General features: G+C 44.0%; 1 protein-coding gene across 1 annotated transcript; it reads left to right on the top strand.

Annotated features, from left to right (window-relative positions):
• YWHAG (tyrosine 3-monooxygenase/tryptophan 5-monooxygenase activation protein gamma) lies at positions 1-27190 on the top strand. Its single transcript, XM_061604890.1, has 2 exons — positions 1-560; positions 23837-27190. Exons 1-2 carry the CDS (start codon positions 474-476, stop codon positions 24491-24493), a joined length of 744 nt encoding a protein of 247 aa, XP_061460874.1. The 5' UTR covers positions 1-473; the 3' UTR covers positions 24494-27190.
• Positions 27191-27904: the final 714 nt, after the last annotated feature.

Genomic DNA, 27904 nt, shown 5'->3' with positions numbered 1-27904 from the left:
AGAGGGGCGGGGAGAGGGAAAGAGAGGGGCGCACGCGCACGCCACCCGGGTGCAGCCGCTGCCTCAGCTACTACAAGCCGCGGTCAGAGGGAGCGAGAGAGAAAGAGCGCGAGCAGCGGCGTTGCGAGCGTGAGCGAAGCCCGTCTCGCGCTAAGGGAGCCGCCGCCGTTGCACTGCCTGCCCCGCGCGCGTGCGCGCGCCCGTCGCCTGTCCAACGTTCGGCCGACCAGGCAACCTGATTGGCGGGCGCCCTCCTCACCCTCATTCTTTCTTTTCTCTCTCTCTCTCTTTCTCTCTCCGTTTTGTTTTTCTGTTTCTCCTCTCGTCTTCGTCTCGTCCTCTCCCCAGCGCCTCGGTCGGGCACAGGGATTTTTTAAAAAAAAAAAAAGAGAGAGAGAGAGAGAACTTGATAAGGCATAGATAAGAAAAGTATCTTATTATTATTTTCAACGAAGCCGAACCGAAGATAAAAGATGGTGGACCGCGAGCAGCTGGTGCAGAAAGCCCGGCTGGCCGAGCAAGCCGAGAGATACGACGACATGGCGGCCGCCATGAAAAACGTGAGTCGCAGCGGGAGAAGGGCCCGCCCGCCTCCTTTTCCTTCCCTCCCTCGCTGCCACGCGCCCCCTCCTTTTTTCTAGAGGGGGGGCACTCCCCCTCTAATATTTTTAGGGTAATTATGGTCAATATGTTTCAGTAAGAGGTGGGAAGGGGGGCTGAGAATAGTGCTCTTCCTCCTGGGGTGGGGCTATATTTGCTGAATATTTCTGAACCCTTCCTTGGGGGGGTTAAAAGTGTGTGTGGAGAGTGAAAATTCCCCTCCCCCAATAGCCTTTTTTTGGGGGGGTGTTTCTGATAAATATTCTTAATTTGGGGTGTTTGAGATTGTATGGGGGGAGAAAATTCCCTTCGTCCCCCCCCAAATATGGGGTTTCTGATGAGTATTTTTAATTTAGGGGGTTAAAAGTGTATGGTTAAAAGAGAAAATTCCCTCCTTCCCCCACAAAAAACTTCTTTTTTTCAGTGTGTCTTTCTTATATTAATGTTTTTAAAAAAAAATTGGGGGGGGGATAATTTCCTTGTTTCCCCCAATATATGCATATATGTGTGTCATGTATATTGATCTGTTTTGGGGGGTATTTCTGGTGGCTATTCTTGAAGTGGGGGGGAGACGAGAGGATTTGCTTCATCTTCCCAAATTTGTTAACTTAATGAGAGAGGGGGACGAGAAAGTATCCTTTGTTTTGGGGGTGGGTATTTCTGTTGGGGTGGGAGAATTTCTTCCTATCCTTCCTGACCCCCCATATATTTATTGGGAGGAGGGAAATCAGCATATAAAGTAGTAGGAGTGAGTGGTTTATTTTTTAAAAAAAATGGAGATGGATGTATTCTTTGAGTGGATGTGATTTGTTTTCCTTAGGGAGGAAATATATTGAATTCTGAAGTAGGGGAGTGATATGTTTATTTAATCCATACACCTCTTGGAAGAATAATTATTGGGAGGTGGGGGGAAGCCATGGGATCTTTTTTTCTTGAGGGCAAGAGAAATAATTGATACAAAGGAGAGGAAATTAAGGGGTGGTTGAGGGTCTCTTTCATTTATCCTTGCTCTTCCCCCCCCCCCAAAAAAGGAGAGTTGGAGAAGATAATTCCCTTAGAATGAATATTCTCATTCTTTTTCACTTATTTCTGAATATCTTTGGGAGGGGAAGCCCTTCTCATGATGAATCATCTTTTTCAAAAGGGCGTGTTGGAATTGGCTGTCGATGTGGGGGCTCTTTTATTTCTCTTTTCTTGGAAGGGCTTGCAATATTTATATTTTCCCACCCTCTTTGGGGAGGCGGCAATGAGGTTACGCCCAATCTCCAACCCCACCCCGCACTTCACATGGCCTTGCAGAGCCAAGACCTGTCCTCTTCCCCTGCTCCACCACACCTAGAGGAGAGGAAAAAAAATCTCTTCTGCATGTGTCCAAAGAAAAAAATCCCCTTCCCTGGTACAGATGTCCTCTTTAAACACCACCACCACCACCAGAGTGCATGAGTGCTCAGGCACCCACATATATACCTGTGCAGCATGACTTGTCATTCTCTGCTGTTTGCATTCATATTTTGTTACGAAACTGTAGCTTTAGAAGGTGCCTGCAGTAATAAATTGACCTTTCTCAAATCTTAATTCTGATGCACTCCTAGAGCAAATGCCCCTCCCTGGTAAGTATAATGGAAAGGGGGCATGCTTCCTTCCTCCCTAAAGTTGAAATTTCCTCCTTATTCATCGGGGCACTCTTCTCTTCTGCCCCTGGGGCAGAACATTCCTGCTTACACATGCTGAAGAAAGACTTGTCCTTAAAATTTGGGGCAACCTTTGCATTTATTCCATGACCTTACATTTTGCTTAGTTCCTGCTACTCCAGATTCCTCATTTCTGCCTTAAGGGTCCTGCGTTTGAAACGACCAAATACTGTATTGATCCCGTTGGATGCCTTTTTCAAGCACGGTTCTGGGTTTAAGGTATTCTCTGTCCCGTAGGGTCTTCAGTGTGTCTCGGGCACCTTATGTGCTAAAGACAATTGCTTTATTTCGGGTGTTGCTGGTTGCTTTCTTTGAGTGGATGTTGTCTTCTCCTTTACTTCTTTTTCTTGACCCTGAATGGAGTAAAGATGATGCCCTGTTTTTGGCTTTATCATGGGCCTAGTTAAAAATGGTTTCTCTTCTGCTTTGAGAAAGGAGTGGAAGGTGACTGTGCAATTTATAGAATCATAGTATAGTAGAGTTGGAAGGGGCCTGTAAGGCCATCAAGTCCAACCCCCTGCTAAATGCGCGTGGCCTCTGTGTCACCATATTGTAGAGATGTGAAGATCTCTGTTAAGGTCCTCCTGAGAGTGTAACTAGCTGTGTGTGCTCTGCTTCTCTCCCCCCTCACTTTTTCTCCCCCCCTTCTCTGGTGTTTGGGCAGTGCCACCGTGTCCCAGCCTTTCCCATTAATTCAGTTACTGTGCCCACCCTTTACCCCCACACACAGGCAACCCCACCCACAGTCATCTAACTCTCCTCCCTTAATGTGTCTCATGACAGGGCAGGGTGCTGTCTTCGGTGCAAGGAACTATCCTTTAGACCACAAACAATGTAATCTTAATCCTCTGCAAATCTTCCACCCCTCCTCAGTTCCCCATCTGACACTAGTATTTTGGGGGTGGGTGGGATGGGGGGTAAGATATTACAGGGAGAAATCTCAATGGAACATGTAGGTTAACCAGCAGGTAAATATTTCCTTTGGGTTGTTGCTTTCCTATCCACTATTATACATCTCTCATCAGAAGCCTGAATGAAAGAAATGCATGCATTTAGGAAGATGAGCTGCTTCCATAATGTCTTTAGTCTTTATCTAGGTTAGCTTTTTGAAAATGTTTGGAGATTTGCTCAGTGTTAAGCTGTGATTTACTAATATTTTTATATTTTAAAATGAAAGTTGTTCATGGAGCAGTTTTTAATATTATGCACATTGGGTAATTTTTTTAAACAACAACAACAATAATAACCAACCTCTTTTGATTATCCAATAAGTAAAAAAGAAATCTTTGATCTGATCTTGCAAACAAAGCAATCGTGGGAGGCAGTATCAAGTCATTCCAGAAGATTCTGCATTTGTCATATTGCAGAGAGGCTAGACTGGGTGGAGAGAGGGAGGGAGGGAGGGGTTGCTTTAAAGGGGAGAACAGTTCTTTATATTTGCCTTGTTAGTCAGGTCTGAGCCTTTAAGAGGAGCCAGCATGGCTTCTGTCTCTGATGAATAGCGGATACTGATCCAGGATTGTCGCAGTCTGCCAGGGATGCTGCACTTTAATTTATTGCACCATTTTGTTGTAATCTTGGGTTTGTCAAGCGGATGAAACTGACAAAGCCTAGTTAGGAGCCCAGGAAAAGGCAGCTAGCAATCTGCATGGGGTGGGGTGGGAGCAGCATAGTGACATGGTAGTACTGTGTTAATATTTGCCAACCCTTCTCTGCAGTATGATTCGATGCCAACCATTGCATCTCACTAGACGCAAGTATTAAACCTTGTACATTAAGATCTGTGCATTCCATTTTATGACTTCTTGGAGGCTGAGACCTTCAGTAACCCTCTATCTTTCTGTTGCCTTATTCCTGTATTTGCCTTAAGTGTTCCTTAGCAAAAAGGGAAAAAATACATGGCATACATGTGTAAGAAGTAGAAGTGTTAATCTCTTCTAAAACAGCATCCTGGGATATATTACAGCTGTTAGCATCTGGCTCTTTGGAAATGTTTGCTCACTGCTTCCTTCTTAGGCTAAAGTAAAGATTTGGGGGAAATGAAAAGCCCATCTTAATGGACTGGATGTATTTAATGCTTGATATTTTGCTCCATCTCCTTTTGGTTTTGTCCCACACTCTTTTCCTCCACCCCAATTCCAGCTGTGTGGGAGACTTATGACCTCACACTCATTTCCGTAGCAACTCAATGATGTCACGCGTAACAATAGAAGCTGCAGTGCACCCAGGTGGTAGCAGCGAGCGTACAAATGGCATTTGTCCAAGGTAATGCAGAAATGTAAGTGTAGTGACTGAATTTGGATTGGCTTCATTACTGCTTGAGAGAACAGTGGATTTTGGATACTCTTTAGTTTGTGCTTTCACAACTAATGCACTTAATTTCCTGATGGTTTGTTTTGCTATTTAGATCGCAGTTAACAATTCCTTTTTTGTAGCAAACTTTTATTATTTGATATCTTCTAACATCTACCAAGAATTGGTCCCCTGTAGCCACAGTTAAAATGCACCTCCGTCCTAATGGTTAGGCTGGGCTCCTAGACTGTAGCTTCTTAAATAACTTGTTAGCATGGACACGTATACTATGGTTTTGTTGTTATGTGCCTTCAAGTCGACCACAACTTACGGCGACCCCATGAATCAGCGACCTCCAAGAGCATCTGTCATGAACCACCCTGTTCAGATCTTGTAAGTTCAGGTCTGTGGCTTCCTTGATGGAATCAATCCATCTCATTTGGCCTTCCTCTTTTTCTACTCCCTTCTGTTTTCCCCAGCATTCATTTTCCAGTGAATCATGTCTTCTCATGATGTGTCCAAAGTATGATAATCTCAGTTTCATCATTTGAGCTTCTAGTGACAGTTCTGGTTTAATTTGTTCTAACACCCAATTATTGGTCTTTTTCGCAGTCCATGGTATCTGCAAAGCTCTCCTCCAACACCACATTTCAAATGAGTTGATTTTTCTCTTATCCGCTTTTTTCACTGTCCAACTTTATTGAGCATCAAATGGCTGTGGTGGCAGCAGCATGCTGTTTCCTTCATAAATAGTTATCGGAACATAAGAAGAGCCATTTTGGACCAGACTAAAGGCCTGTCTAGTCCAGCAACCTTTTTTTTTTTACCAAACTGTAAGGAAAGCCCACAACCAGGGCATAAGTACAATAGCTCTTTCCCACTTCAGAGCATGCCCATTCAGAGCCATACTGGCTGTGTTCCCAGATGTAGCATATAGTGATCATGACTAGTAGCTGTTGATAGCATCATTCTCCATGAATTTGTCAAGGCTGGAGCATTAAGGTGCTGAGCACTGCTTGTGTAGTGTCTAGATGGGAGAGCTCAGAAGCATGGCTTCTCATCAGGGCCTAGTTGTATCTGCTTGCTGGTCAAATATTAAGGCAGCAGGGTCAGTTTGAAGGCAACTGTATGCAGTCTTCTGTCCAGACAATGTCATTGGCAGCCTTTTAGTAAACCCAACAGTTGACAAACATCCTAGTTTAAGAAATATAAGGGATATGCTCAATATTAATTATAGTTTAGTTACCCTCCAACACACCTGACAAGAGTACAAGATACTGTCTGAAAGGCATCAAAGGGTGGAGTTTTCTGATTTACTTTGAGTACAAAAAGTAGCAGCTCTTTTACATCTGGAATAAAATGGTGGTTTGTACAAGAGGCTTTTAACTAGGAAGGTTCCACCACCCCCAAGTTTTAGAGCCCAGCCTCTGGTGTTGACGCAAGATGTGCTGAAAACATTTGAAATGGATGCTTCAGCTATGCGTCTCCTGGATCAGCTTCATGGCTGCTGTACAGCTTCCTATTGCAGGATGTCTAGATCAATATCCATTTAGTTGTAATGGACAAAAAGCCACCCCCCATCTGCAGTCTGTCTGGAAATGGAAACCCTTGCCAGTTCCAAGTTAGTAAGAACGGCACAATGCCTATAAGATATTGGGTCTCTAGCTTTTATGTTCTGTAACTTGGTAATTATTTGGAATTTGGCTTGCTACATAACATACAGTCAGAAAGAAAAGAACCAATTGCATTGCAATAAAACCCAGTCCAAAAGTACATTGAACAGGTTCAGTAAAACAGGACCAAAAACCTTTTAGCAAATTAACAAGAGTTAACAAATCTTAATTACCAGGCATATCTTCTAAAGGTACTACTTTCAGCATTTGCAAGAAATTACGAACAAGGAATATTGTGTTTCTCTCCTTGGGATGAGAAGTTACTATGAAATCTTTTTTGAATGTTTCTCTGTAACCAAGTGTCCAAAATGTAATAATAGCATTAGGGCAAAGTGTGATGTTACAAGTGACCTTTAATGCACCGTACACTGACAGCACGGTAGCTCTGCAAAGATAGATCAGAAATCTGCCCTTAGCGACTACCAGCATCTGTTAAGCAGGAAGTAAAGCATCATGGGAAGTGGCCAACCCTAGCTGTGCTGTCTGTGTTTAATTCTTGTCAGAATGATAACCTCCACTAAGGTGAAACAAATTTTTGAGATGGAACATCTTCAAAATAGTTTCTGTCAGGACTTGATTGTGGCTCAGTGCGGTAGAACTACATTTTAAGAGTCCAACCAGGAACTAGATTGTATGGAGGACCCTGTGGATGTACAAGAAGAAGACCTCTTCTTCCTTTGTCCTCCACACTGTATCCCCGCCTGCCTGCCCATCTGAAGACATAAGCAAGCTAGCTGACTCACTAGCTAAACATTTCCTTTATATGAAAGGACCAAACAGTGGTGGTCTTTGTAACCAAGTGTTACTTGTTTCATAGGGGTAATCTAAGGGGAAAGTGTTTTGGCATAGGCAAAGAGGTTGCGAAGTCAGTTTCAGTTTACACGGTTTCTAAGAATGGTAATAGATGGATTATTGAATCTTTCTCAAGTTTGGCAAAGGCAGGAAGATGACTGGTTTTGGCTTTTGATCAATGAAGGAAACTAGTAGTAACAATGGTATGGGTTAGTGATATGTTTGATTTCCTTGTTACTGTTGTATGCTTAAACATTGTGTTGGTAAGGGTGAATTTGTTTGTCTATAAGCGGTGTGCAAAGAATGATTCTGGGCTTAGTTCTTGCTCTGTGTGTATGCAAATATAACTACCATGTATGTATAAACTTCAGGCAACTATGGTGCTTACATATTAAAAGTAAAGTTTCCTATTTTTACAACATGGCACAAAGATTTTAAACCAAATCAGGGACTTTTTTCTGATCGGTTGTTTGATGAAAGATGAATAGTATACAAACTCATCAGCTTCTTGTAATAGCAGGAATGGTTGGGGTTTTAAAAAGGTTTTATGCTTTAGTTTTGCTGAAATGCTTCACTGTTTTTACAGCAGGCGTGGGGAACCTTTGGCCCACCAGATGTTTCTGAACTACGACTTCCATCGGCTTTGGCTTGCTGAGGCTGTTGAGAGTTGTAGTTCAGCAGCATCTAGAGGACCAAAGATTCCCCACACCTGCCCTACAGATACCTTTGGTGCTTTTGCAGCTTGTGTGGCATTCTGTAGGCTGTATGATCTTGTTTAACGTACTGATGGGCACTTGACAGGGAGAATTCTGTCCGTTGAAATAAATGCTAGTCTTCAGCTTCCTTCCAGCTGTGCAACCCTGGTTCTGAAAGTTACTTTTTTTGTCTCTGCAAGTTCAGTTCAAAGGTAGTTGGTTCATGCTTCTAGACAGCAGCCACATTCGTGTGTCGCTTTAAACCACAAGTAAGCTTTTCTGTGGTTTAAAGTCACAGTCTCTCACCCTAACACACCTCACACAGTTGTTGTGAGGATAAAATTGGGAGGGGAAGAACCATTTGTACTCCACCTTGAGCTCCTTGGAGGAAAGATGGGATATAAAAGTAAAAATAAGTAAATAAGGTGACGTGTCTACCATACCATTTTGTTGTGTGGACTCAAGCGAAATGGAAAGCCATGGTTGACTCCTGTTTAAGCAGAACCTAAATTGGTTTCTCTATAGAATAAGGCACTTACCTTTTTAAACCACTATATTGCATCCTGTCTGCATATGCTCCTATTTGGTGACTTTAATGCTCTTTCTTCCGTTCTCCTTCTTCTTCCGTTCTCCTCTAGTAAACCTTTAAAGGGGGAGGAGATGTTCCTTCTGCTAATGTGCTAACTCTGGATTAGGAAGATGCTCTGTGCTTCCCTATCCCCTGGGGATATTGCCAGCCTTTTTCTTAGTTCTAGTCAAACAGGTGCATTTCTATTAAATATTTGTTCAAGGTAGAGCATGAGATGCTTCTGCAAACTAACGAGCAACCTTGAGATAACTGATTGCCTACTATTTCAGAGGTACTTTTTATTTTTTGCTACAACCGACTAACACAGCCATCCTGCTGGAAATTGTTGCGGAAATAGTTCAAAAACGCCTAAGTTGTATTGGGCGTGTGTATAGCAATCTCTTGCATTGCCTGAAAGTGTGGGAAGGAGAGGGGCCAAATATACAAGCCACAAATGTTGTGGACTGCTGACTGGGAGGTTCTTTAGTTCAAACTGGAGAAATCTCCCGAGTATGGTTCTAGAATATCCTTATCTATCTAGTGTTCTCTCCCCCCTTATCTATCTAGTACTCTCTCTCCCCCCGCCCGAGCCATTTTATTTTATTTAACAAAATTTATATACTCCTTGATTGTAGAAAGAGAGCCAGTGTGGTGTAGTGGTTAAGGTGCTGGACTACGACCTGGGAGACCAGGGTTCGAATCCCCACACAGCTATGAAGTGCACTGGGTGACCTTGGGCCAGTCACTGCCTCTCAGCCTCATGAAAACCCTATTCGTAGGGTCGCCATAAGTCGGAATCGACTTGAAGGCCGTATATACATACATATGATTGTAACCTCTAAGCGGTTTACATACTAGAGGTTTGTGGCAATGCAGGCCCAGAGGGCGTGTGTAGACTCAAAAAGCCTGTTGTTGCAAGACACTTAATTCTATGCCCAAATGAGAATTGCTGATGTTAGAATATCTCAGTGCAGCAAGGAAAACTGTGATCAGTCCCATATTGTTAATATCTAGTGTGCCTGCTTAATTAAACTTATTATAAAATCTTGAATGCGTCTTACTGACCAGTGAGCTTTCTGAAAATGTCCAGTGGTATTCTAAACTGTAGGTACATTTAACTACATGCTAATTGCATCTGTGGAGTAGAATGGAAGCTGCTTTCAAAAGTGGAACATGTGGATTTCAGAACTGACTTGTATTCTGTCATCCACCCCTTAAAAAGTGAAGCCATGACCGCATGGATCAAGTCAGATTGCTTGAACAACTGACACTGAGGCAGCTGTGCTGGCGTCGATGGGAGGGACTAACTCAGGCTGGAAAAAGGAGAAGGAATTGAAGTGGTTTCAGATGCTGAGTTGCTTACATAGGAACGCATGAAATGTGCCTGATCACTGAGATACAGCTTGGCTTTTAGCTAATGGTCCAGCTCATAAATGCTCCAAGCCAGGCTATTAGGCAGACATTTGTAGGTTTAAAATAATTATAGACGACGAAACATGGAAACGTTTTGTGGGAATGTTCTCACTTCTTCTCCATAGCAACAGCACTGCTTAGTTTAAAGCTTGAACAGACTATACTGTTGCTGCTGCGCTCTGCCTCCGTGTTACTCCTGCCCTGTACCCCATCTTCCTTCTTCTGTACACTTTGTCTCTTACTGAATGTGGCTTTTTGTTGAAATAACCTGCTGCCTTTTTCTCTGTTGAGTGGACTAGGGCAGGGAAAGGGATGAGGTTTATGCCCATTGCTATTTGTAATGGGAATAAAGTGAGCAAACATAAAGCCATTGTCCTGTAGCTTTTTTCCCCGTTGACCATCTTGTAAGCAGGGCTGTGGAGTTGGTACGCCAAGACTCCGACTCCTCTATTTTTCTACTCTCCGACTCCGACTCCACCCAAAATTGCTTCCAGCTCCACAGCCCTGGAAAGGGCTGTAAATGTCTTTTTCAATTGGAAGCTCTCGTAGGAGCATTTTTATCACTGCCTGAATATGCGCTGATCTTGGCATCACAGCATTTGTCTTCATCTGGGTCCTGTGTCATACACTGACACACAAAATGTTTTCCATCCTGAGTTATGGTGAAATGCTCAACTACAGCTGACTTCATGGGAAGCTTCTTTGACATTTTGAATTTCTATTTTAAAAAATTTGCCAGTCAACATTTATTTTGAAGCCGGAGTCGGTACATTTCTACCGACTCCACCCAAAATTGCTTCTGACTCCACGACTCCACAGCCCTGCTTGTAAGGATCTCTCTGCTGCTTAGGAGATACTGTTGGTTCAATAAAAGTCTCCTCGAAGTCTGTCCTGACTCAATTCATGTTTCATTTTGTCTCTACTCACGTTTCTCACGGGGATAAGGCTATCGTTGGCTACTTGCCACGATGGCTATGCTCTGTGTCCATAGCTGGAGGCTGCATGCTTCAGAATACCAGCTGCTGGAAAGCGCAGGAGGGGAGAGTGCTTTTCACTTAGGGCCTGCTTGTAGAGACTACATGGGCCACTACCCTCTTCTTACGCTGTAGTCTGCATACTTCTAAATTGCCTCGCAAGAAGTGGTGTGCACTGAGGCTTTTCAACAGACTAAGAGAATACAGCAGGTGCCTTGCCCCCCCCCCCCAGGCATTTTAAAGATGATCTCCACAGAGAAACCATTGCACAGTTTGCATGTTGTTTTGTTGCAAAATTAACCCTTAATGTTCCTGTGTTGAGGAAAGTGATACGGGTTTGTGAAGCTTGCAGGTAAGTACAGCATCTATCAGAACCCAAACTGTAAAAGCAAACAGGCACTTAAACCTTTCCAGATTGTTGTTGTGATGTGCCTTCAAGTCGATTACGACTTATGGCGACCCTATGAATCAGCGACCTCCGTCTGTCGTGAACCACCCGGTTCAGATCTTGGAAGTTCAGGTCTGTGGTTTCCTTTATAGAGTCAGTCCATCTCTTGTTTGGCCTTCCTCTTTTTCCACTCCCTTCTCTTTTTCCCAGCGTGATTGTCTTTTCTAGTGAATCATGTCTTCTCATGATGTGTCCAAAGTATGATAACCTCAGTTTCATCATTTAAGCTTCTAATGTTTTGTTGTTATGTGCCTTCAAGTCAATTATGATTTATGGCGACCCTATGAATCAGTGACCTCCAAGAGCATCTGTCATGAACCACCCTGTTCAGATCTTGTAAGTTCAGGTCTGTGGCTTCCTTTATGGAATCAACCCATCTCTTGTTTGGCCTTCCTCTTTTTCTACTCCCTTCTGTTTTTCCCAGCATTGTCTTTTCTAGTGAATCATGTCTTCTCCAAAGTATGATGACCTCAGTTTCATCATTTTAGCTTCTAGTGACAGTTCTGGTTTAATTTGAATACCCAATTATTTGTCTTTCCAGATTAGTGCTTTTAAATCTTTTCCCCACACCAGACCCACAGTGAGAGCTGAGCTACTATTCTTGGAAGTATTCAAGGTGGGTTGGGGGGACAAAACTGTTCTTTCAGTGGAGACCACCTTTGAAACCAGCCTTGTAAATCAGCCCTCAAAAGTCTCCAGCCTGTAAAATGTTTTACTAGCCTGTAGGGGTCTGGCAGAGGAGAGATGGAGAGCTTTCTGCAGCTGCCCAGTGCATTTCTGTGGATGCAGAGAAGGGTGGTCATCTTGACAGCCCACTTGGTTTTTACCCTAGGCACAGAGAAAGGATGAAGTGGCCTGTCCTACTTCTCTATGCTTGTTTGTCTGTGCACAGTTCAGTGTATGGCTACCAGGTGAGAACATAGATACAAGGGGCTGTATCCAGATAATTGAAATGAATGGACCCTAATCGGTCATGTCCATTAATTTCAATGGGTTTTGCGCATACCATGCACCGCGAAACAGACAAATAATTGGGTGTTAGAACAAATTAAACCAGAACTGTCACTAGAAGCTAAAATGATGAAACTGAGGCTATCGTACTTTGGACACATAATGAGAAGACATGATTCACTAGAAAAGACCATAATGCTGGGGAAAACAGAAGGGAGTAGAAAAAGAGGAAGGCCAAAGAAGAGATGGATTGATTCCATAACGGAAGCCACAGACCTGGACTTGCAAAATCTGAACAGGGTGGTTTATAATAGATGCTATTGAAGGTCGCTGATTCATAGGGCTGCCATAAGTCATAATCGACTTGAAGGCACATAACAACAACAAACTCTGATTAGGGCCAACTTTGGATGCAACCCAAGGTTGTTTTAAACAACAAGCAGGCATCATCTGAGGGGAAATAGGAAAAAGCCAGCAAAACAAATATACATTCAAGCTTTTAACCGTTTGGTACTGTTGCTGTGGAGAAAGATTTGCGGGGCTATAGTAGTCTTGATGAAACTCTGCAGTATCATTCAGTCACTTGACAAAACCAGTTGCTTGAATGAGCACTGTGTAGCATACTGGTTGTGCAATCTTCAGCTTGGCGGCATGATCAAGATGGTCTAGGCAGCTGACCCTCCTCCAAACCTGGCTGGTGATGGGAGGCAAATGACTTAAGGCATTGCCTTGAAGGAAAAGATGGGGATTTCAGAGCAGAACACTGAATTCCTCTCAGCGTAAAGTTCTGCACGCATCTTGGTAACCCTGTGATGCTGAATAATCATGAGTCAGGTCTGCACTGTCTGTTACTCATATTGATACTTACAATAGCAACGAGCGTTTGTAGGCGTGGTAGAATTGTGGCGTCCACTTGTACATGCAGGGTCCTTTGCAATAATTCCCCCAATTGTATAATAGGGATAAAAATAAGTCAATTCAAAACTGAACTGCGTGAGCTATTTAAAATCATTATGTCCCACCTTTACTAAAACCACTAGAGCTTCAAGTGATTAAATTCTGCATTGTGCAGCATTGAGACTGGTAAAGCCTTGGGCAACGATTGGGCAGGCAGGAGAATCTGGCTGGCATTGGTAGAGCTGTAGAGGGCGGAAGCAGGCAGGAGGCATAAGGATGGAGCTCTTGAAAAACCTAGCCTGTGGAGGGAGTGTGTGCAAAATCCTGAACTGTAAATGTTTTGTTGGAGTATGTTCTTTTGTGTTGGTTAGCCCCACCCCATTTACAAATAAACCATGAGTGTTTGTTCATCTTCAAAACAACTTTTTGAAACTGTCAGACTTTCCATGGAAAAGTGTAGTAGCAGAAAATGTTCCTCCGTATATCATTGGGCCTAGCCAATGAAATCAAGTGAGCCTAGGAAAAGATTTGGAAGAGGGGGGTGGCTCAGATGGAAGAGAAGTTATGATGCAGGAACCTTTGCAAGATAACGTCCAGGAAAGAGGAGTACATATAGTTGGGAGTTGCAGAAGTGAAGAAGCCTGACTATATACTTCTGTGTTAGGCCAATGCAAATTTTTAATACAATAGCATTGCATAATAACGGTTGGTAAAGATTCTTGATGACGCATAATGAAATGTCTTGGTCTGCTTTGAAAAGCAAGTGTAGATGAACAGTGGTGAACCTCCCATGGGAAGAAATTCAGAGTCACCCTTGTGAAGACCGTTAACCCTGCCCCCTCTTCATGATCCCTTTTGAGGGGCTGGCCTGCAGAGGGCTCACATTGAAGGAGTATGGCCCGAAAGATGCGATGCCCAAGTTATTTGGTCTCAGGTTGGCGTGTTCCCACAAACAAACTTGTACCAGCTTCTGAATGCTTTCAAGGGTCAACAGACATAAAACGCATTACAGGGGTCCAAGCCTTGGTAGTTGGCCAGAAGCATGGATGCACAGACTCAGGTAGACTGGGTACACTCCTCCATGACCTAAGGTGCAGGGAAGAATGGTCGAGTAGACTGCTTGGTGGTGGGTCGGCGGTTCTCTGAAGGGCTGCAGTGCTTTTTCGTTCTTGGATTCTGTTGTTTCTTACGGTACCAATGGCTTGTAGTTTCATTGTTCTTACTAAGATACAATATTTTTGTAGACCACTTGGGCTGTTCTGGTATATGAAATAAATAAGTACATTAAATTCCTAACTAAAATATAAGCTCCCTAAAGCCTGGCTTTAAATATTTTCCGGTTCGTAGCCTGATAAATAAGTGACTAGAAACTTGAGGAAATCAGAAATAACTATCCTATGAAGTTTCTCATCAGTGAAGGTAAGCATTTTACAAACACTGCTCTATAATAATTGTGTGTCTTCTAAATGCATGTTAAATTTGGGACATTTGAGAGTGCAAAAGATATTAAAATACTCTGGTACTGAGTCACACACTGCCAATTTCAGTTTTGTGTGTTCCAAATGTCGGAACGCTCTTCTTGCTTTCAGCATTTCTGGAAAATAAGGTCTCTAACCATTTAGCAGTTCCCAAATTAAAGCTCTCAGTGAGGTCATGTGGAATTCTGGAGCGGGCTGGATAGATCAGATGTTGTTAAATGCCATGGTCTGGGTTCCTAGAGCAGTGAAGTAAGGTCTAAGTTTGGATAATTGACTAACTTTATAATGAAATCCCAGAGGATGGCTTACTTAAGCGATAGAGGTGTGCATACATACATATATAGGTGCTTAGTCATAGGTTCATGATCCACTAACACATATTTGTGGATTAATGGTTAGTAAGGGGAGGCATGGATTCATTTCCCTGCTTTGCTACAAAATTCATTAAATCACTCTGATACAGCCTTTCTCGGGGTTAATAGGAAAAATTGGGGTAGTCTTGTTTATGCCATCCAACTAACTATAAACTCCATTGATGAGGCCATCTGCAGGCACTCTGGATGGAGGTATCGGGAATGGCAAGTTGCTTTGCTTGAGAAATTTTTGCACCCCTTACTGAACTTGCTTGAGGAATTTGGACATTCCTTGCATCTTTCATTCCCCTCCAACAAAAGTCAGTGATGAGGATGCAGAGAAGATTGTGTGATTATTGCTTGCCTGTGCTGTCAGGTAATGGCCACAGCTCAGAACATGTGTTGCGTGAAGGAAGTATCAACTCGTGTGCGTCCAGTGTGAGTCTTGAGGGCTGAGGGGGAGTTTTCCTCATAGAGTAACAGGCAGATGGGCAAGGTATGCCAACGAATGCGAGGGAGCAGCACTATGCTTGCCTTCTTCCGAAGGAAGCAAGCTGCCTCTCTGCAAGATTTCTGAATTGGGAATGGGCTTTGATTAAAGCAATTGAGATTTGCTGGTGTGCTATCGTAGGACAATGCAACTCTAATTAGTACAGGGATTGTCACATCAAAAGAGTAGGCTACAATTGCTCTAATTGATCGGCGTTTTGCCATTCAGGGAGAGAACCATTAAAACTATTCATCTTTGGTAAAATCAATTGGCATGCTCGTGTCTGACTCATTCCTGTGTCTACTGATAGTTTTCTATCACAAGTAAGTCTATGCTCCTTTGAACAAAGATAATAACAGTTCCAGAGGCCCACAATGTTCTAGGAAGGGTGAATCTTGAGATGAAACATGAACTTTTAGGAGTACTCTGCCTTCCTCCTAAAACACTTGATTGTACGGATGTGGTTCCGGCAAACTTCAAGAGTCTTAAACCATGTTCTGATCAATGTGGGGGAATAATCTGTCATAGGAATTTGGGTGAGAATAATCAAAGCAAAATGACTACGGGACATATTAATAACTATTAATTACTGTCCTCTGTGATTGTGAGACTTCAGCTCCGCTGTTGTGTCATTCTGTTGCCAGGACATTAACGTTCACCTGCTTTTGTATCTCTTCATAGAAATTAATGCTGAGGAACCGCCTTCTTAATTCGACTAATCTAGCATAGCAGGCTGTAGTTGCTGTTCTTGGCCAGCACTTAGGAGAATGGATGCAAAACCTAATAAAACTGAAGGTGCATCCTATTAAGGCAGCCATATTTGAACATCTGTAGATAGGGCTAAAGTAATTTGTGTTAATAAACTTCTGCCTGACTGGAAAGTAACTGATAGTTGCTGTAAGAAATGCTTATTTAAATTAAAATTTAAATCCTTCCTTTCTAGGCAAAACGGCTACTCAAGATGTGTGGGGCAGTGCCACGGATAATAAGCCTTGCTATTCTAGCTGACCAGAGCTTACCTCACAGTTTCATAATATTCCCACTGAATTGCAAAAGAAGGGTCTCAGAAGCTGAGTGATGTTCTCAAGCAGGCTTATACAGGAGGGGGCAGTTCTTGATGGAGCCTCCCTTCAAAAATATCATTGCCCCTTCGCTGTCCAGAGGCCTGCAGACTCGGGAGGTGGGTGTAACGTGCCTCAGCATCTTGTGCATTTCAAGAGTGGGCTCAGAACATGCTGAAAGCTGCCGGTTCTAGACCTGGTCTGGGAAAGCCCCAGAACTCCATCCATCCATACTTGATCTTGGTTGCAGTTCAGTGGGATCTTCTGAAAATACAACTCCTGTTGGCTCCAGACAGCATGGCTGTATGATGCAGGGGCTGGTGGGCCTGATGAGAATTGTAGACCCAAACAGCTGGAGGGCACCAAAGGCTGCTGTAGACCGTTTTCTATTAAAGGAAACAAAGCCTTCCTTACAGCTCCCTTCCTAGCAGAAGCTGAAGCACGAGCCTAGGCAATTTGTGCAGCAATAGGACAGGATACAAAGAGCTGCCGTGCCTTAAACGTCCTGCCTTCTCACCCCTGCTTAATAAAGAAATGCTCTCTGGCCTAATGGACAATCTGGTGGAGGTACAGCTCTTGGAGGCTAGGCCAGACTAAGCCTGCAGCCTAGAATTCTTGTCTGCCTAGTGGCCAGGCCAGCCACAGGCAAGTTGGTGCTACCCTTTGTTTTGTCCTCAGTATCTGGGATGTGGCAGCTCCGTTCCTAGCGACTGTTATTTAGGTGGTTCTGATGCAGCTTTTCAAGGAGGTAGCTCCTCTCAAGGTGGCTTGTCATAAATTATAAACAAATCACACACATTAGAATTCATGAAAAAATCTGTAACAGATCAGCTTTGCTCATGTGATCTGGGTGTTGTAACAGTGTGTTTCTTGGGGAAATAGGAGACTTCTTCAGGAGTTCTGAAAGAGACTTGGAGGAATGCAAAAAATTGCCTTATATTGAGTCTGATCATCGGTCAGTCTTGCTATGAATTGTCTACACCAGTGTTCTTCAACCTTGGGTCTCCAGATGTTGTTAGACTACAACTCCCACCATCCCCAGCCAGATTAGCCAGTGGTCAGGGATGATGTGGTTCAACAACATCTGAGGACCCAAGGTTGAAGAGCAATGGTTTGCACTGGCTGGCAGCAGCTTTCCAGGGTTTGAGGCAGGAGACATTCCCAACTCTACTCGGAGATGCCGGGCACTGAATCTGGGACCTTCTGCACGCAAAGCAGATGTTATGCCACTGGTCCATGGGCATGAGGTAAAGGAGTCAGAAACAAGTGTGTGAGAGTTGAGGTTAGCGAGGAACAGACGGGAACCATGTTCACTCCACGGGCTCGCTGCATTCATTGCCTGTAACTGCGGTTGGTTGCCAGCAATTCCTGATAGTGGGCAAGGGGTTGGGCTCATCCTAGGAGATGCAGATCTGAGCGGTTCCTTGAAACGTGTGTGTGTGTGTGTCTGTGTGTGTGTGTGTCTGTGTGTGTGTGTGTGTGTGTGTGTCTGTGAGAGAGAGAGAGAGAGAGAGAGAGAGAGAGTGTGAGAGTGAGAGAGAACACAGCTTGTGTACACTTGGCAAATCCTGCTCATAGCATTCTTGGCAGTCCCCTGCTCATTGCAGGGTTCCAATTCTCCATAGGAAGAGCCCTGTACCTGCATCAAACGACAGACTGATCTAGTCCAGCGCCTTGTTCCCACAGTGGCCAACCCAGATGCCTTTGGAAAACGACATATTGCCCCTGATACTGAAGATAGAGCCATCATGATGAGCAGCCTTGGTTTTCTCAAGGGGTTTTCCTCTTCTTTCTTCCACCCCTCCTCCAGCACCAACCCTCAATCTAACATCACAGAATCCCTTGCAAGGGAAGCATATGGCCGGAAGAAAAAGAGTAATGCCGTTAGGCGATAGTTAAAATGAGAAAGCTGAGATGAAGGAAGACATCATGCGTAGCTTAGGTACGGGAATTTTACGCTGGCCTTGTTTTCTGAAGAGGGATTTTTGAAGGCTGTGGGACTAACAAAGAAAAAGGTGGGCAGGAGCAAAATGTAAATGTACGGCCTTCAAGTCAATTCTGACTTATGGTGACCCTATGAATAGGGTTTTCATGGGGCTGAGAGGCAGTGACTGGCCCAAGGTCACCCAGTGAGCTCCATGGCTATGTGGGGATTCGAACCCTGGTCTCCCAGGTCGTAGTCCAGCACCTTAACCACTACGCCATTGGCACCCGCTGATGGACCTAATTCAGAAAAGCCACCTGTTTGTATTGTGTGTTAGCTGACTCCATAATTATTGTGTGGTCTGCTCAGGGTGTGTGTACAGCCTTTAATTGGGGAATGCAGAAAGGGGCGAACCTGAGTTTGGCATCTATATATTGCTCTCTATATAAATGCACAGATGCTGACCAAGACCATTTACTTGAAGACTGAGGGTCCAGAGTTTCTGAAAGTAAGTGTTGGTAGGTAATAGATTTCTGTTTTTCCATGAGGTGGAAGGTAATTATCCCTGCTTGGTAGTAAGGAGAAAAATAAGTTATTTGAGGGTGAAGTGTTGCGCTTAGGTCATTAGAGGTTATAAAATGGGACCCAGTTGGTAGAAGGCTCTAGTGAGTGAACAGCATGTCCCATGCCTTGCCCAGAAAAGCAGCTTTGAATTCAAACGGCCAGAAACCCAGGCAGGCAATTTTGTTTGGATTGACATTGTGTTTTTGTCTTACCATTATGATGTTAGAGGGTTACTAGTTTTATTTTTTGCATTTTTATCCCACTCTTCGTCTGATGAGCTCAAGGAAGCATACATATTTCTTCCATTTTATCCTCAGTGTTTTGAGGGGGATTAGGCTGGAAGCATGTGACTGGTCCAAGGTCATCCAGTGAGCATCATGGTTAAGTGGAGTTTCAAACCTGGTCATAACATGATGCTGTGACTGCTATGTCACACAGGCTCTCAGAGACATTGTTTTCACTTGTGGAGAGATTTCAGTCATCTTTTGAAGCCTGGAGGTTTCACCTTATAATTGCTGATATTTTCTGGGTCGGTTTGTTGGATTTCTTCCAGTACTTTAAGTAGGATGTCTACACTTTAAATTTTATTTTTGGGACATGTATGCATTAGCGAATGTTCTTCCATTTCTCTTGCTGCCTTAAATCCTCATGGTTTTTCCAAAGCCTTTTAAAAAAAAATAGAACATGGATTTAATACCTACTGAAGCCTTGAGGCTTCTCTAAAAACAGGTCTCCAAGAAACTTTGGACAAAACACTTGCATAGATGATGAGAACATTGCTGCTCTTGTTGAGATGCATATGCAAGAGAGGTGAATTTACAAAAATTGTTCATATTTAAAAGATGGGAATGGACTGCCTTCAACTGGCTCTCCCAATTGTTCATATAACTGTCCAATTAGTCTAAAGCTTCCAGAGCAGATCACTCCTTGATTTGGGCAAGGCAGTTGCAACTTTAATAGTTTCTGAAATTAGAGCAGAAATCACTTTGAGGGGGCTGGTAATAATATCTCCATGACTGTCTTAACATCATGTTGAACTTGGCCATTTCCTGTCCCGTTCTCAAGCTTAACACATTGAATCTTACAGTTTGGGACTTAACTCGTGATTGGAAAAGCTACCTGTCTGGTTGGTTTTCATATTGACTCAGCAGAAAAGTTGCAGACCCACAAGCCTGGAGATTCTCTGCCCCGTTCTAAGTCTTGTGCTCAGACACTGAGGGCCTTGCAAAGCAGTGAAACCTCTCTGTGGCTTGGTGCTTACAAGGCCATGCCTTCCGCCTGTGCTGTTCCTTGCATGGATCAGAGCTGGGGAGGAGAGTGGGGGCTTGCCCAGAGTACAGTCTGGGTCCTGGAGGTCCTAGGCATGAAGTCGCAAGCTTCTTGCCTACTTTCCAAGGGTCAGATTTGATAGTGACCACCCAGCTTAATGTGGGCTCTTTGCTTTCATGTTGTGTTGGTATACATTCACCATCGTTGCACTGTGCTCTTTATACAAAACGAAATCCCGTGGATTAATCTCAGTCGCCGCTTCTGTTGGCCAAGATCAGCTTCAGACAGTGGATCCTCTTTTTCTAATGGCATTCTCACATTTCTGAGCAGAGATGGGAAAATGCTCAAGTGCACAGGCCGTTGTAAAGTTTGACACCAGCTTGCAAAACGGATTTTCGACAGAAACATTGGGGCAGGTAGCTATAGGAAGATTGGACTCCTGCCCTTTCAGAGATTACTTGCCCCTCTGCCAACACACAATGTAAGTAGTTTGTGGCATATAAATAGATTTGGTTGGCAGGGAGGGAGAACATTATATTCACACTAGGTGAGTAGCTATTTACAAACCTGCTATAAGCTGTAAACCAGTTTTGGGGAACGTTTGGCCCTCCAGATGTTACTGGATAACAACTCCCATCAGCCCCAGCAAGCATAGCCAATGACCAGGGATGATGGGAGTTGTAGTTCGACAACATCTGGAGTGCCAGAGGTTCCCTACACCAGCTGTAGAACCTGGCAAGTTGTCTTACCAGGGTGTTAGTTCCCTGTATACAGAGAGCTTTTATTTCTAGTAGGTTTTCGTTTTGCGTTTATTAAATTTATATCCTACCAACAGTATAGCATGACGAGAACAACCACTATAAATACAACTTAAAAACAACCACACATCATAATAATTCAAAATCAGCATAAACTATCAACTGCTAATTATTTACTTATATTTTAATAAACGTTTACTTGCTTTTAATCTGTGCTTTTTATCAGTATATTTAATGAATGTCTTATATTCTATGTGAACTGCTTATAGAATATGGATTATTAAGTGGTATATAAATCCTGTTAAATAAATAAATAAAAGTTAGAAAACTATTTCTGCAGCCCACTAGCTGCTGTTCAGCCTTCAAAGAGCTGAAGATCTAGCCACATTTTCGAGCTAAGGATAAAATTATTCAGATTTTGCAGGGATAGCGCCTTTGCAATCTCTAAGGACTGTTGCAGGGCAGGATTTTCAACATGCCTGGAACATTGCTGGTACCCAAGTCCTGCATCTGAGTTTCCCGTGTCCTGCAGATATGGCAGGGATGCTTCCTTGCTTATCAAAAAGGGAAAATTATGAAGAGGGGCCTTAGCTGAATCAGGAACTTGTACATTTCTGAAGTTATTTTCAGGCAGATCCTTTGTAGCACATACTCTCAAATCATGTGAATGGTATCCAGAGCAAGCCACCAGTGAAGGTTACTAATTGCTGGTACTGATAGCCTGTGCCTGAGACTTCTTTCTGGAATCTTGCTGTGGTCTTCTGCATTGCCCCAGAAGACAAGGACACACTGGATCTTTCAGAAATTTCCTGAATGAGAAGCACTGAGTCCTGTAAAAACACTGCCCACCTAGAGTGCACAGTCTGACCTTTGCCAGGCTTGTTAGCTGCATAGATGCCAGGTTTTGGCTTTTCACAGATACTGAGGCAATTGCCAAGAGGCAATGCCCCCTGGAAGCATGGCTAAGGCTATCTAATTAAAATAAGCCCAACAAGCTCTAAATAGCTTTCTGCAGCACTGTTTGAAACAAATTATCAAAAGATTTAATTGCTTCGTGGCCCAAAATGAGAGATAGCGTGTGTAGAATTCCTGGAGGGGGAGAGTGACATTCTTAAATGTGACACCCATTTGCTTTGTCATCATGGAGATCCTGTCCTTGTTGGACGCTGCTGATGCCTGCCTCTGATTGGGGATGTGAGATGAAGAGCACACAACTTTGACTTGTGTTGAGTCATCTCCATGCTCTGCAGTGCCCACTAAATGCTACTTCTGTGAGCAGCCTGAGATTCTTTAAGGCACTAGAGGACATCAGCCTTGTTAGCCGCTCGGAGCTTGTGCTCTGTAGCTTGCTGGATTTCTGGGAGGACTCTTGTGCAGGTTTTTCCTTGTGTTAATGAAGGATGCCAAGCGTATCAGAGCCAGACAGCTGTCCTCGTTTGACTCTGGTAGCTGCTGACTTGGTGCATTGGCAAGGCAAGGTTTCAGTTGCATGAACAGGTTTTCTTGACCCATTCCAGCAATAGCTCTAGGGGTAGGTGAAATACTGATTTGGGGCAAGCACCCTGTGAATGCTAAATTCAACATGATAGTTATCAGTCCCACGCTTTACTTCATATCCAGGACTGCACTATTTGGGCTGCATTGGTGTTCAGCATAGGAGCCCTCTTGTTTAGGATCGGGGGTGTGGGGGGGGGAACTGAAAATCTCAAAAGTTGGTTTTCTTGAAAAAATTAATCAGTTTCTCAGTCTTGTGGGCTGCAGACAGCAACCTGAAAATCAGTTAGGTGGGGCCCTCGATGGCACACCACTGCCCTCTCGTAGTCCTCCATTTCTCCTTATGTCTGGAGTGCACCCACCCCTCAACACTAAAGCTCTCTGGAGTTTTGCCAGTCCCTGCTCCGCTTGCTGGCTTCCTTCCTGTACCTCTCCCCCTCCCCAATATGTGCCACATTTTTTAAAAAAAGAAACCCAGCTACCTTCTTTCAGGTTTGGGTTCTTCTGTAGTCCTGGACTGTCTCTGTCACCCCTCCAGAATCCTCCATTAAAGTAGCAATCCTAGCCTCTGTCCTATATATAGCTCAGCGGGCTTACAACTTCTGTTTCCATGCCGTGAGTCCACATGTTTTTCACTAGGCTTGATAACTGATTGTTGTTCTCCATGGCCAGCATGGTCTTTCTTGCTTTCTGATGCCTAGGGCCGAAGTGTGATTTGTCTGTGTCCAGTGAGGGGGTCTTATTAGGGGAAAGAGCAGTGGCCAGGTGAGGTCCATGTCTGTAACATCCTCCTGCCCTCTAACCCGCAATGTAGACTTCACATTCTGGCATTGTTTGGAAATGAGTGTTGTCTGCCTCCTTGTGTTATAGAGTGCTCTTAAAAAAGTACGTAATCATATTCGCATAAAGGACTGTACGGGAAGTCTTCCCTTCTGGCCCTAAATTTTTTTTTTTAGTTGCCCTGGTGGCTGTATTTGCAGTGTCCTTGCCTTTCAAACCAAGTGCCTTTTTATGTTTTCATCCTGTCTCTTGCAGGAGGTAGTGTCCTGGACTCTTGGGTGAAACGGAAGTCCCCAGATGTAAAATGAAGCCATATTTTCATGTTCTGGAGGCAAACTGTTTAGCCACTAGCGTGGAAGTTCCAGTTTGAGTCTGCTTCTGCTTATGTGTACAAGTAACCAACAGATCGTTCCCTAGATCTCTCAAAAGCATTTTGACGTCCTGTATTGTTCCTGACCCCTCTTTTCTCTCCCCCCCCCCCAGTTCTGTCCTGTTGTGTTTAGACAGGAATTCTATTAATGGTGTCAAAATGAAGTGGTAACATAGGTGCTGGATTTTTGATCTGCTAGAGGGAGCTGGTGATAAACCTGTTGTAGAAGAGTGAATTTTGGTTCCAGGGTGGGAGAGCAAAGGCTAACTTGGCCTGTTGTGTCATCCCTTCTCTCATACAGGTGACAGAGCTGAATGAGCCACTGTCCAATGAAGAAAGGAACCTGCTGTCCGTAGCTTACAAGAACGTGGTCGGGGCCCGGCGTTCCTCTTGGCGAGTGATTAGCAGCATCGAGCAGAAGACCTCGGCCGATGGCAATGAGAAGAAGATTGAGATGGTGCGGGCTTACCGCGAGAAGATTGAGAAGGAATTGGAAGCCGTGTGCCAGGATGTCCTCAGCCTCCTAGACAACTACCTGATCAAGAACTGCAGCGAGACCCAGTACGAGAGCAAAGTCTTCTACTTGAAGATGAAAGGGGACTATTACCGCTACCTGGCGGAGGTGGCCACGGGGGAGAAGAGGGCGACGGTGGTGGAATCCTCCGAGAAGGCATACAGTGAAGCCCATGAGATTAGCAAGGAACACATGCAGCCGACTCACCCCATCCGGCTGGGGCTGGCACTTAACTACTCTGTTTTCTACTACGAGATCCAGAACGCCCCCGAGCAGGCGTGCCACCTGGCCAAGACAGCTTTCGATGACGCCATTGCCGAGCTGGACACCCTCAATGAGGACTCCTACAAGGACTCAACGCTCATCATGCAGCTCCTCCGCGATAACCTAACGCTGTGGACAAGCGATCAGCAAGACGACGACGGTGGCGAAGGCAACAACTAGACCCCGCTGATGGACTGGCAGCCGCACGCCGATGCTACTACTGCAGTCTTTATTTTTTTTCCCACGAGTGGGGGGGGAGGGGGTCGGGTGGGGGAGGGGAAAAGGAGGGTTGACCTTCCACGGAGGCTCCCCACAACCTGTCTTTGATGGCCTCTTTGACACTTTTGCCAAAACACCACTAGTGGAAGGTTGAGCTGGCTGTGCTGGTTTGGAATGGAATGGTAGCCTCACAGTGGCATAGGGACTGTTCTGTAGACTATTAATTCAAGGGGAGCTGTCTTTAAGTTATCTTAATCGCTAGACATACATGAAGTTGACGATGACTAACTTGAATGGTATGGCCCTCTCTCTTTTGTTGTCGGGGACTGTTTTTGTTTTTTTCTTTGTTTGAGAAGCAGTTTTGTGGTTCCAGTAAGGTTCCTATCCATCTCTCTTCAGTTCAGATGCCTCACGCCCTTCCCCCTTTAAGGTACAGTTTAGGTATGTCTCCTGTCTCTGCTACCTTGCTCCAAAGTTTGGAACACCAATCAATCGCTGTAGCGTAATTTGAAAAGAAAAAGGCCCAGACTCAATAACCAGAAGAGCCACCTTGTTAGGATGCTTTAAGATAGCTTGCAGTGTTAAAGCTCAGTTACAGTTTACAGTATTTCTACATGACAGCCATATTTGACATCAAGCCATTGAGTGTAAACTTGCTTGCTTTGCTTATTATCTCTGGCTTGCCATCTTCCCCTTGCCTTGCGTCTGTGGATGGGCTTTCCCTCACCTTGCTCAGTTTCCTAGATGCCCGAACGCTACCCAAAGAACTTCCACCTTGTTCTTTTAGCCATCCTAATAATGGGTGCTTGGTAAGTGGCCTGCATAAAGTACCAAGAGCCCACAAGGAAGGGTTTCGAATTTAAGTGGGCCAAGGAAGAGCTTTAGAAAGGTAACGCCATTGGTCTAATTCTAATTCAGGTCTGTATGGCTCATGCTGTGCCCGGTGTCTTTCAATGCCATCTTGGTTTCTTCCCTTTAATAAAATAAAATAGGAGGAAGGCAAAGGTGTCATAACCCCTTCCTCAGGAACCAGTCTCCTTTGTCTTTACTAGAACTGGGTCTTTGATCTGTGGGAAGCCGAAGTGGAAACCATCTGGAGTGGTAGGAAATCCCACAAAGATGACATGCATCTTTTTAAAACGCGTACAGAACTAAAAGCTTAGGTGCTCTAGAACTTGTGCTCTAAAGCAGAATCTGTTCACCCACAAGTCTTAATTCCCTGGCAGGAAATGAGAAAATCATTATAGCTGATCAGGTCGTTTCTGCCTTTTTTCCTTTTTTTAAGAAAGCAAATCATGACTGATAGAACGCCGTTGTTTTCCTCCTTGGATTATGTTTTGGCATGTAGCCTCTGTTCATCAAAAGCTCCATAGGCGGAAAATGGCCTCTCGTGGTTCCCATTGCACAACAACATTTCTCTTCCTGTGTGGAAACGTTTTTGTACTTAAGCTTGGCACAGTGAACACAGGTGATGGGGGTGAGTGGCCCGTAGTCCCAGAGACTGTCAACGTTTAAACCAAATTGATATTGGCAAAACGCTAGCAAGTCAGCATCCGTGCATCCAATACAGCTGCATTTTTTAAAAGAAAAAGAAAAACCTTTCTCGCAGCGTGACAATTTACACTCAGTGATGTTTCCATTTTGGGGCCACCTCAGGAAAGTGCCACGCTAAAAGCTTTGGTTTTTTTCATACTGTTGGATGTCACGAGGAGAGGCTTGCAACGTGGGTAAACTGAAACCTTTAGGAAGCGTCACAGATGACTAGAGGGACATATTTTGGCTTCTCTTTAATTTGCGATCATGTCCTGTGAGCCATGTGCATCCCTGGCTTGGATTTGGAAGCGATTTACTGGAATTACAAAACCTTTCCTTGATTTCCCCCCCCCCCCAAGCTTTTAGCTCTGGCTGCTTTAGGAAAACTTTATGCAGGGGGGAGAGTTCGCACAAGAGGGCTAAATATGGAGGGGGTGGGTGGGGACTTTTGAGCAGCTTGAATGGTTTCTTTCAATTTTTTGTTAAAGAGATGCACTTGCCTATGATAACTGTCTCTCCAGTGAAATGAATTAACTGCTCCATTACTCTATTGATACAATATTGTGCATGCCGGTGTTGTATTTCTATAAAGTAGCTTGAAATTTATTAACTTATACTGTAGATGTTATGTATTCCTCTGACAAATAGTCTTCAAACAATTTTTTAAAAGTTTTTTTTTAATTTATTTTATTTTTCCTTTTTGGGGGTAAGGTTTGCTCTACCAAATAGTGATCGTAACAAAACTGATCTGTTATGGATGTTGCTATAGTGACATGCAATTATATATGATTTTGTTTTTTTAAAAAAACAAGGAAAGCAAAAGAAAACACCAGTCTTAGCTTAATCTCAATGTCTGGTGTTCGTCATGGTGAAATTATAACTATTACAGCGTAGGAGAAAAATGACTGTGTTCTTTGAATAAGCCTTTGTTTGTGCTTTTCTGTCATGTTATGCAGTGAACTCTTTTTAAGGTCTGATCAGTGATTATTTTTCCAACTCCGTGTTTCTGTAAGGGATTATTTCACACACGGACCATTCTTAGCAGTTTTCCTCAGTGATGGAATATCATGAATGTGAGTCATTATGTAGCCGTTGTACACTGAGCAAATAAACTTACAGATCTGATGCCTTGTGTTGGAGTCTGCTTTATTCTTGGTAGCTGTGAGCAAGGGGATCTGGGAATGTGCTTAGATGTTGCAGAAAGGCTGAATATGTGCAGATCTCATAAGCTTCTACCCAGTGTCAGAAATCTGTCTGGAGGAACAGTGGCTGTTGCATCCATGGGTCATAGAATTTTAGAATAGTAGAGTTGGAAGGGTCCTGTAAGGCCATCCAGTCCAACCCCCTGCTCAGTGCAGGAATCTAAGTTAAATCATACCTGACAGGTAGCTGTCCAGCTGCCCCTTGAAGGCCTCTAGTGTCGGAGAGCCCACTACCTCTCTAGGTCATTGGTTCCATTGTCGTATGGCTCTAACATCGGGTCCATTGTGGCAAAATGGTAGTGGCTAGGAGTCGGGTCCTTTTTCACTCTTCCCACAAGCTTTTGGATTATGGAATCCAATTTGGGATGATCCTGCTCCTAAAGTTACCCCTGACAAGTGGTGGTGCTGCCATCTCCCCCCCGCCCCCAAAATCCTTCCAAGGAAGGCATTTTGGCAGTTTAGGCTGAGTTAAGATTAATGAGTTATGGAGTGAAAGCTTCGTCCTAAAGGCCATCACAAATCAGATGCTGCATGCTGTCCCTCTAGTCATCTCAAACATGATTTGCCCATTCAGCGGAAAGCTGAATGTAAGTAAGAATTTTGAATGTTGGATGCTGCATGTATACGAGAGCATGCG

This window comes from Rhineura floridana, chromosome 21 (genome assembly GCF_030035675.1).
Source record: "Rhineura floridana isolate rRhiFlo1 chromosome 21, rRhiFlo1.hap2, whole genome shotgun sequence".
In the NCBI taxonomy this organism is placed as follows: domain Eukaryota; kingdom Metazoa; phylum Chordata; class Lepidosauria; order Squamata; family Rhineuridae; genus Rhineura; species Rhineura floridana.
The sequence above is the reverse complement of the archived record's forward strand: the minus strand, read 5'-3'. Positions and strand labels throughout refer to the sequence as shown.